This window comes from Polypterus senegalus, chromosome 9 (genome assembly GCF_016835505.1).
Source record: "Polypterus senegalus isolate Bchr_013 chromosome 9, ASM1683550v1, whole genome shotgun sequence".
Classification (NCBI taxonomy): Eukaryota; Metazoa; Chordata; class Cladistia; order Polypteriformes; family Polypteridae; genus Polypterus; species Polypterus senegalus.
Genome location: NC_053162.1, coordinates 117,735,605 through 117,747,272, shown reverse-complemented (window position 1 = coordinate 117,747,272; position 11,668 = coordinate 117,735,605). Strand labels below are relative to the sequence as shown.

Sequence of the window (11,668 nt, the reverse complement as noted above, 5' to 3'; positions counted from 1 at the left end):
GGCACATGCACTGCTCCCACTAAGTCATGAATATTTACAAGAGGATGAAGCTCTGCGACTTGTCTTGGGGTAATAACTTCAGCATCTATACCAATCACCCTGTGAAAAATAAACATGTTTAGAAGTGGAAAGAATTTCCAAATTTTTTGGATTAGTCTTCTACATTTACCCCCTTCAGACCCAATCATGGTAAACACCTTTTCCAACAATTATGAGTCATAGTATTAATTTATATAATTTTATATAATTAATAAAATCTTAGCCAGTTATGTAGTCATGCAGTGAAATTCAAACTTATACAGGTTTGATTTTGTTGCAAGCTGCAGGGGTGAGAGTTGACCACCAATAAGTGCTCAGTCAGAAGTATAATGCATACTGGGGATGCAACTAATCGGATTTTGGTCCGATACAGTGCTTATGTACTTATACTCATAAAAATGTAATTCTGTAAATGTTTGCCACTTGGGCCAGTCCGAAAAGTTATGTGCACGTTATGGCCCACAACAATGCTAAAAATATGATAAAAGGCCCTGGTGACGCTGGAGTGCCAAGTCTTTCCTGTGTTGGCCATATACTCCAGCTGGCTGTGAAGTGCTGTAGATGCTGCGACAGTCTGGTGTAAAATTGTGGGTCATTTTAAACATTCCACCTTAGCATACTCCTTACAGGACTTTAAGCATCATTCATCTACTTGATCCAAGGTATCCCCATTTAAAAGACTATGTGATACACTTCATTTAAAACCAGCATGTGTGGACGTGCTACTGTTTACTTTTTCCAGGTCATATACTCCATTTTTCATGGGGAAACTAAACGGTGGATGGATTACTTAGAATTAAAAAAAAAAAATGAACTATTTAAACTGCGGTGGGCTGGCGCCCTGCCTGGGGTTTGTTTCCTGCCTTGCGCCCTGTGTTGGCTGGGATTGGCCCCAGCAGAGCCCCGTGACCCTGTAGTTGGGATATAGCGGGTTGGATAATGGATGGATGGATGAACTATTTAAACTACACTGCACATTTTTTATGTTATTACTTTAGATGTATTTTGTTACCTTCTATGGTTTTTATAATTGAAGAGTTTGATTCAGACATAATAAATGTCACTTTGTACTTTAATCAGTGAAATTTAACACTCAAAGGCCACTTAATATACATACAAATTTTGTTGGATCATATTACAACTAAATTTATATTTATAGACATTTAAGTGTTTTTTTTTTTTTTTGCAAAACACGATATCCAATGCATGTTTTCAGACAGAACGTGACAGAATAAAATCTGTGCTCTGCTTTATGATTGTTTTATAATGTGAAGTGTTATTGGGGTAGAGTTTTGTTATTTACTATGTGACACTGCAAACAAGCACTGAACATAAAGCTTACATGTTAGTTTTACTGGTTATGCGTTATCTGCATTAATGCTGACGACTCTACATTCAAATTGATTATTTAACTGGAGCAAAGTTATTTTTGCCTTTGTCAAAGAAAGATCACATATTTATATCCCAATTCACTATTTTAATGTTCCATATACCCACTATTAAAATCTGATTACTTTCAGATAGATAGATATTCTTTTGAAATTGCAAGCGTTAGTAATAGATTTTCACAAATGTGTACTGAACATGACTCTGTAAATAAATTAGAAAAATCCTTAATTGCCAAAATTACTTAAAATAAATATGCAGCATTTTGGCACAATCTCTTCAATTACCTACATATAATGTATTTAAGAATTACAAATTGTCTATTGATTAGACATAACACTGGCATAAATATAATCAGAAAAAATATGTTCCTGTTTAGATACATATAAGGATCATTTCTTTTTCAAATATCTACATGCCAAAGCTTTCCAAACGCCCCCGGGAAGGACCAGCCGAGTAGTAGTTTGAAATATATGTTTAATGAGATTGGACACGTAGATGAACATGCTGCAGCATCAATGAACTGTATTCCAGTAGCTGTGAGGAATAAGAGTTTCTCGTTCAGACAAGTCTGGACTGGAGACTTTTTTTGCTATCTCAGATTTGTCTTGGATCATGGGGAACTTTTATTCAGGCTTGTGGCTACTGGCCTTGCCGAATATAATATGTGGTCTTGAATCAAGACCAGCTGTCTTTCAATATATACTTATTTTTAATTCTTTGAAGGTTTGTTTTTGCCTCTGTGCAGAAGGCATGTTCATGTCAGCATTCCATTTCTACATATCTGAGATTGCTGTGCTTACATTTTTTGGGAAACTTTACTGCAGTCATGTTTCTTTATGTTGTTAGAATCATGTTTGAGAATTTCTTGATTAATACTATGTGATTTTTTTTAGTGTTACTGTTGTCCTTCTCCTTGCAATTCACTCTTATTGCTACCTTGTTAGACTGGAAAAAACTGATGCACATACACCGTCTGACTGTTGTGAAAACAAGAGAAAGACTCAAGCTTGTTCCAGACAAGAACATTCATATGAATGTTAGTGGTAATCATTATCAATAAATAAATCAAAAACTTTATTATTCTCACATATTACATAAACATGCTCAAAACCGTGGACTATGATGAAATTCTTTTGTGTGGGATTAGAGCTACAAGTTTACCACCATATTTTGATGTCGTTTTGTGCATGTCCCCACTCAGCAGGTGGTGACAGCTATACTGCGAAAAGGACTGCTTCTGTAGATTATTGTTAGAAACAAAAGGTTACCCAGGACATGGTCAAAGAAGACAGAAATGTAATTTGGACAGGCAAAAGTGAGATCAAAAATAGATTGAACCACCAGGACAAAAAGAGCAAGACATTTTTTGGTAGTCAAAAAATAAATCAAAGCCAATATGAAAGTTCAAACTTAGCACTAGAGCCTGTTTTGAAAATAACCTAACTACACTAAGAGGACTTTAATTACATTGTGCATCCTCCAAGTAATAACACAAGTGATGACCAGTGAAAAATTGATAGCATGTCACCCTCATGACATCATCAGTATGACAAATGTGGTCAGGTGATGTTTCTATCCCACATTGCACAAAAAATGGAAAACAAGACATTAAAGAAAATAAACTTTAAAAACCTAAACTACAATGAAAAATAAGCACCATGAATGGAATCCATACTTTAACAAAACCTAAAATGCACCAAAAACAGATAACAAATGTGCTAATATAACAATATTTTTTAAAAGCTTAAAGTCTTTGTCTAAATTGAGTCTGCAAGGTTTCAGTAAAACAGTCTCAAATAACTCCATCAGAGAATTATCAAATTTGGGCTGGAAGGAACTAGTTAAATTCCAGTTTAAGTTTGGTTTTGAACTCCCGGTTATTGAGGCTTAGTCTTGAGTTGCTTTTGACTCTATCCCCATTAGATTCAATCTTGACTCAATGTAATCCTTGGACTTGTCTGGACTACAGCACTATCTCCATCTCAAGGCTGTGTACTGTGATGCCAGTCTTGAGTAATTATACTGTTTATGTCCAGTAATCTGCAAAAGCATCTAAAATTAGTTTAACTCAGAGTGAAAGGCAAATATATTACCAGAAGAACGCAGAGTTGATAATTATATCTCTTTACTATAAAAAAAATCTTGGGAGGGAGATGAGATGTGATCTTCTCGGAAGACAATTTGACATCCGGCGAGAGACACTTTAACGTCACGCGAGACAAGGCAGTGAGACAACATTTAAAACAAGTTCACGGACATCTAACAGTTGTTGGAATGCTTTTGGCAGACACACTTCATGTGCTCCCAACTCTTAAAACAATGACAAGCAGAACATGCAGCTCGCCAGCAGCAGCAAGCCAGCAGATGATCCGACAGCTTCTCCTTAGCGTGCATTAAGCCCCAACCTTCACAACACGAACAGCAGAGACGCAAAGTGGCAAAAGGACAGCTGCTGTACAGTCTTTTAAATGACCGACGCACAAGATGACAAGCAGAACAAGCAGCTCGCCAACAGCAGCAACAAGCCAGCAGATGATCCGACTGCTTCTCCTTTGCGTGCGTACAATCCGGCCGCCAATCCCCACCCCGCTCCCTAATTTATAAATAAATACAAAACACCTATAAATATAACAGGTCTGCTCGGTGATAAAACATGGCCAGGAAAACAAGTGACAATAATGGAAATTACTGGAGCAGAAATGGGCCCAACAGGGACATAAAAAAAATAAAATAAAATGTAGAGGATGGTAATTCTGCACAGTTTTTGAAAGAGGTGCAGCCGATTTTCTCCAGTGCCTGAAGACTGACACAGAATTTAGTCATTTCTGGAATTCATAAAATGAAATAGAGTTTTCTCTACTGTGTTGACTACCAAGCAGTTCCCCAAATGCCTAGCAGATTTTCTAATCTATCCATTAAAGGTCAAGAATATTTTTTTTTAGATTTAAGCCCAGCACCACTCTGGCAGATGAGGCTAGGACACATAATAAAAAGAGCTTATAAAATGTGAAGTGGGATTACAGATATTTTTTGTACCTGGCTCATCTGAAGCTCAATAATACCTCATGAAATGTAATTTATTATTACCGGAAGCAAGCTCAACAATTGACAATCTTGAGAACAACAGTATATTCTCTTTATAATAGATACACCAATGCTCATTTTCCCTCTATGTCATTTGCATCTCCTCTTCTTCTAGTGACTGCTATTTCTTCTCTAAATTAACTTTATTTTCTAACAGTTTGCTCAACCTTGTTTTTCAGCACCCTTATGTCCTCTTTGTAATCACAAAAGTTATTCTTCATTCTGTGGAGCAAGATATGCTTAAAAAATTATTTAATGGCTGAAGTGATTATTTAAAGGCCCTTGACTGCTACCTCCAGTTCCTTTTCACCAGACTTGCATTTATTGTCTGCTGTTGGTATTCATCAATGGTAATGATATTGGTCTTACTTTATTCTGTATTCGTTTTTGGACCACCAAGTGTATATATCTTCCAATCTTTGTTTTCAATTGCTGGTACAGTTGGGTACATAGGAATGTGATGCAGCCCCAAACGCAAGCACTACAACTGGCTCTGTTATGCCTGTTCCCAGTTTTCCTATTAAGTGTACTAATCGCAAAAACTATAGGTTACAACATAAATAAGTCAATATTGACTATAACAAGCACCTCAAGGAACTGTCCTCTCTTATTGTTCACTCTACACAACAAGACAGTACTATATCAGCACATGCCATCTACAGAAGTTTTCAGATGACTCGTTCATCATAGACCGCATTAATAATGGAAAGGAGTCAGAATATACAAAGGTTGTGGAGGACTTTTTCTTGTGGTGCAGAGACAATAGCTTGCAACTCAACATCAGCAAGACAAAAAAGAGCTGGTGGTGAACGTCAGGCATGCCAAGGAGCCTCCGAGACCAGTCACCATCCAGTGGAAGGATATGGAAGGGATGCACAGCTACAAGTACCTGAGGATCCATATAAACAAAAAACTGGACTGGTCTGATAACATAGTGGTACTGTACAAGAAAGGGCCAGAGAAGACTGTACTTGCTCTGGTCATTTGATGTATGCAGCATGCTTCTGGAAATTTTCTATCAGTTTATAGTAGCCAGTGTCTTGTTCTATGCAGCCGCCTCCTGGGTAAGCAACATGATCTCAAAAGAAACACATTGTCTGAACAAACTTATCAGGAAAACAGGCTCCATCGCTGGGTGAACTTTGGACACACTAGAAGCTTTTGCCATAAAGAGGATGGTGGCAAAATTGGATGCCATTATAGAAAAATTCCCCCCATCTCCTCCAGGAGGCGCTCTTTTGGAGCACTTTCAGCCATAAGCTCATTCCATCATGGTGAGCTAAGAAGCACTTCTGGGTTTTTTTTTTTACGTACTGCTTTCAGGCTATCCTGGGACACTCATTAAATTTACTTTGAAATATTGGCACAATATTTATTTATTTTTTTTTCTTATCGACTAATTGATTGATAGATTGACTGTATTATTTCTGCTGTGAATACGAATCCATGCTTTTTTATGGTTCTGCTGCTATATGCATCTGAATTTTGCCATGAGATTAATAAAATGTATCTAATCTAATTATAATAATACTCAAACTGACACAGACATGTTAAAATAATATTAAACGATTAACAGGGCAATAGGATTGGAGCTCTAGACATTGATTACATTGCTAAAAGCTGATTAAACTCAAAATATAAGCATCTCTCAAAGGGGCTTATATTAAAACCTGCATTAAAACTGTGCAAATATCATCCTCTGTTGTTCACCACCACCTATGACTTGATGGATTACATGCTTTACATTTATTTCTGGCACACTCAACAAGATCTCAATAGTCAGTCTCTCACTTGAAAAACTCTTTTTGACACTGTGCATTGATTGGATGGTGAGATTGCCTTATTTGCTAAGACATGCACAAAGAAGTAGCTGTCCTTTTTTCCTCATTAGCCTTTCTACACTTTTCTTCCATTATGACCTAAGCACGAGGATGCTTCTCCTTTTCATTGTAAGTAGCACAGAAAAAGCAGTGATAAGCAGCATGCTTTGTTAAAGCTATGTAGGCTATTCTTTACCATCCCATATGCTAATAAATTATAGCTTATTTTAATTATTGATACAAACATCTAAACAAAATCTATAGTAAATACTAGTATGTCAGTTATGTTGTTTTCTATGATGCAGAAAGTAGTTGTAATATCAAGTATTAACTTTGATATGACTGCTGGCTTTTGTTTGCCTGTTATGGTTTTAAGCCACTCCCCATTCTTTGACATTTATCATCTACAATGACAGGTGCCATCTAGCTCTGTGAAGAGGATTGCTCGTTTTCTGTTCTGTCCATTGTATTGACACCATTTTTGACACCCACTGCATGCCCACCAAATCTTCCTGGAAGAATGAGACTATCCCTCTCTCTGAATTGCCTTTCACAAGATTTTTTTCTTTTTTTTAGGAGTTTTTTTTTCTTGACTTCTTAGGGAGAAACACAGGGCCTATTAAAGCCCATTGTGGTATTCCATGTGTGCTTTTGAACTATACAAGTTACATTGTTAATGTTGTTAATAACTGTTTCACAGCATACAGGATTTTCTGTATATCAGCTGAAATGCACTGTAACAGAGTTTTCCACAAGTACAGATTCAATACGGTGCCTGCAGCTGTTGGAAAAGGTATTGCTTGAGGGCTCATTTATACTTCACGCTCAGAACGCGTACGCATCATGGCTGCCACACGTTCCCAGCATTCATTTAATGTGTCCTATGAGCAGGTCCTCAGAAATTAACATTGGCAAAAAGTCAAAAATGTTGCGGGGTGCAGTGTTATAAAAGTCGGAACACGACGTCAGAGTCTCTGTTTACTATCTACATGTGTAAATTTGATTAAAATTTGGAATACAGTATTTTAACAGAAAATATGTGAACTTCAAGTATAACAGTAAAATAACAAATGAAGGCATTGTGCTGTGGATTTGCTGCGATGTTTGGGGTCATTGTCCTGCTACATCATCCAGCCTCTTCTGAGCTTAAGTTGACGGACAGACACCCTCACATTATCCTGGAGAATTTATAAATAAACTTGTGAATTCATTTTCCCCTCAATAATGGCAAGCTGTCCAGGCCCTGATGCAGCAAAGCAGGCCCAAATCATGATGTTCCCTCCACCATACTTTACTGTAGGGATGATGATTTGATGTTGATATGCAGTGCCCTTTTTACGCCAAATGAAGTTCTGCTTGTTCCTCCCAAATAGTTCAATTTTGGTTTCATCACTTCACAAAACATTTTCCCAGTACCGTTGTGGAGTGTCCACGTGCACTTTCGCAAACTTCAGGCATTCAGCAATGTTCTTTTTCGATAGCAGTGAATTCCTTCTTGGTGTCCTGCCATGGACTCTTTTCTTGTTCAATGTTTTGTGTATAGATGACTCATGAACAGAGATGTTAGCCAGTTCTAATGACTTCTTCAAGTCCTTTTCTGTCACTCTAGGGTTCTTCTTTACCTCATTGCAGACTTTGCGTTGTGCTTTTGGGTTCATCTTGGCAGGGCACCCACTTCTAGGCAGAGAGTAGCCACAATACCAAATTGTCTCCACTTATAGACAAACTTGCCTAACAGTAGACTAATGAATATCTAAAATCTTTGGGATGACTTTGTAAGCCTTTCCAGCTTTATGTAGATTAACAATTCTTGGTCGTAGCTCTTCGGTGCGAGGCATGATTCACATCTGGATATGCTTCTTGTCAAAAGCTCAGACTCATACTTAATAGTGCTTTTTATCAATCAAAGTAATTCTAGGCCACACCTCTGAACTTGTTTCAATAAATGGACTCCATGGGCCTCATGTATAAACGGTACGTACACACAAAAATGTTGCATAAGAAAGTTTCCACGTTCAAATCACGATGTATAAAACCTAAACTTGGCGTAAAAGCCACGCACATTTCCACGGTAGCTCATACCCTGTCGTACTCAAGTTCTGCGCTCGGTTTTGCACCCAGCATCAAAGCAGTGCTATTGTTCCTGTGTGGTTATGCTTTCTTTTTTAGATCCACATCCCTGACACGGCTTTATAAATACAATGAAATTAACCTCATATTGCTTATTAGTTTAATGCATCTCATTGTAATTAACCTGTAACAATATAATGGTCCACAGAATGGTCAAACTATTCCAAATACCATAATTGCCTTAGCGTTGTTACTCTCATTGCACCTTCGTCTGCTGCTCCCATTAGGGGTTGCCACATCGGATCATCTTTTTCCATATTACTCTCACTGCATCACTCAGAGTATTTATGTCACTGTATCTGAGTGTGAATCAGCAACTGATCAGAAAGAGAATTATCAATATACAGCATCAAGCACACGCTGCCTCAGCCATGCTGTCTATTGAACTGCTGTCATACGGCAAACGCTTCAGAGCCTTTCCTGTACTGACCTCGCAGTTCAGAAACAGTTTCATCCCATGAACTCTAAATGCACTCAATCAGTCTATCAAGTGCTCCTTGCAGAACTGTTTGTACTTATAAGTACAATTACCTCACTGTAAACTTGCGATAGTTATATTGCACAATCTGAGCCACTTTATTAAGCGCATATTTACATATGATGACAATATCATTTTAAAGATGAAACGCAGCAAAATATGATTATATTATACTGATAAAACTTTAACTTCATTTAAATAATCTATATTGTTAATAATTAAATATGTGAGGACACGGTGCCGCAGCGCTAGCGAGCCGCTGGTGATCCGTTCATAGATTGTTCCTGATGGTGCCGACGCGACACAGGAAGGATAGATGGATAGAATAATTAAATACATACTAAAAAGATATTTCAATGTTCCTTAAAAGTTTTGAAGAAATGGCGTTCTAAACTTACAGATGGCTTAACAACTATTACAGAGCTAATTGTGTGGCGATTGGGTATTTGGAGAAAGAAAAGTAAGGACAGGAATTGGAGGTTAATACGTTTGAAAGAGACAGTACTGCTACAATAAAGTATTTCATCAAAGGTCACGCATGGTGCAGCAAGCATCTTGTGTGAGATATGAACAATCACTGTGCCACTGCATTCCCATGTTTAATAACACGGTTTAACTCCTATCATTATGAAAATGATATCACGTATACATCTCAGTATTTTAATTATTCAGAGAGCTGTAATATTACAAATGTAATGGATTCTGTGTCCTGTCAGAGGAAGAGAAAGCCCGGAAGCACGCAGTGATTCACACACAGAACACATAGAAGATCAAATACAAAACAAAGCATTTAACGTGCTACTTTAGTTATGATGGAATTTGAGAAACTAGTAAATTAAACAATTTAAAGATGAAGTTTATGATGTTCTACTTTAATGACAAAATAAACTACAGTGGTACCTTGATATAAGTCTGCTTTGGAATAAGTCCAACTTGGTATAACATCCTGTTTGGACACAAAATTTTACTTGGTATATGATCTTTGTTTGGAATATGACTTGCGTGCTAGAACACCGTTCGCTACCCTTGTTTACCTCTCTCAAGACAAAGCCACGACTGCCCACGAGCGTCAGTAGGCACTATAACTGTGAATTTTCATGTGATTTATTATATAGTTATTAAAAAGTAAAGTGAGGTTAAATTTCCATTTATTTCATCTAATTGCTTTTGTATTTATGTATTTTAGTATTAAGCAGTGTTTAAATTATTTTATACAACCCCATCAATGTATAATATGCCAGTAACAATAGGATTTTTTTTTCATGGGAATGAATTAATCATTTACCTTTATTTCTTATAGGAAAAATTCATTTGGTATACGTTCTGTTTGGTATAAGTCAAAGGATCTGGAATGGATTAAGGACGTATACCGAGGTACCACTGTACGTGATTAAAGTTGAAATTTAGAGATTAAAGTTGACATTTCGTGCTTTTTTCCCCACTGTGTGCCGTTTTTTTTCTCTGTACCCTATTAAGCTTTCATATGACACTCAGACAGTGGGCTACGACTTGCCTTTTCACGGAGATTTTGATATGTGACAACTTCTATTTTTATTTCAGGCACTGTGCGACTTTGTGAACTTGAGCTTTCAAGTTTCTCCAACACGCTATGTCACTCGATCAACTTCATTTTGTTGTTTATACCACTGTTTAAACCAACAAATAGTATGTTTTTCCTTGCCTCCACTTGGTATTCTTGTTTTTGCCATTGTCTTTTCACAGAAGGCTGAGCAAAAGGGCTATTTATATTGATTTACATATTCAAAGATGCGTAATTCTTGGAGGAGTTGGGGCGGGACAGCAGGTGCGTGCACGTGCGTTACTTTTCACACTGACCAGTATTTATGGAGCGGAAGAACATGGAAATTGGCGTTCACACAGATTTATGCATCTGGATTTTTTTGTGCTTAAACACATTTCCGCTTTTGTGCTTACGTCATGTTATAGTGCAAATTCTATGCATGGCGTTATGCATGAGGCCCCAGGTATGCTAAATTCTGACTGCAATGAGCTTCTTAAAAAGTCATTAGCTTAAGGTACACTTACTTTTCCCAACCTTCAGTCTCACAGTTTGAATGATTTATTCAATATGGTCAAAAATTCTCTGAAAATCTGTGTATCTTTAGTTATAGGAGACTGTGCTTGTTCATTATTGTGACTGACATGAAGATATGACCATGTTTTATATGGGAATTAGATATAAATATAGATAATTCCTAGGGGTTCACATATTTCTTTTTACTTTGACTGTATGTATATACTCAGCTTTTGGACTGCATTTAAAGGGCAATCCTATAAAACTACTGGTATATCCAAAACAGAAAATTAACTCAGTTCACTGGAGTCATGAGGTAACAACCCCAGCTACATTTGAAATGTGATACTTTCCTATACAAGCAAACATTCACTGATCAAAGCACCACTTTAACTGCCTACATAATGAAGAGATTAATTTCAACAGTTTAGCTAGTGGCCAGTGATAAGATTTAATAAGCAGAATACAGTACTTGTACCATTCAGGTTATAGGGAATTCGGTAAAAGTGAAGAAAAGCATTCATCATGGATGAACAAAAAAAAAAAAGTCAAACACACAAATGACACTTCCTCCTCTACACTCCATACATGTGAAATGTGTGTTGAGGATTAAAGGAAAACCAGACTAATTTGAGTGAACCACACACAAGAATAGAGTATGTAAACTCCACACAGACAGCACAGCATGCTAGT

The 11,668-nt window shown here is 37.1% G+C and overlaps 1 protein-coding gene across 1 annotated transcript in view; it reads right to left on the bottom strand.

The window, feature by feature from the left end:
* The window catches only part of LOC120534902, a 78,056-nt gene that overhangs the window by 8,624 nt on the left and 57,764 nt on the right, over window positions 1–11,668 (bottom strand). Inside the window, exon 6 of the mRNA XM_039762407.1 lies at window positions 6–99. Within this exon, the coding sequence (XP_039618341.1) occupies window positions 6–99 (94 nt within the window). The remainder of the gene's footprint in view (window positions 1–5; window positions 100–11,668) is intronic.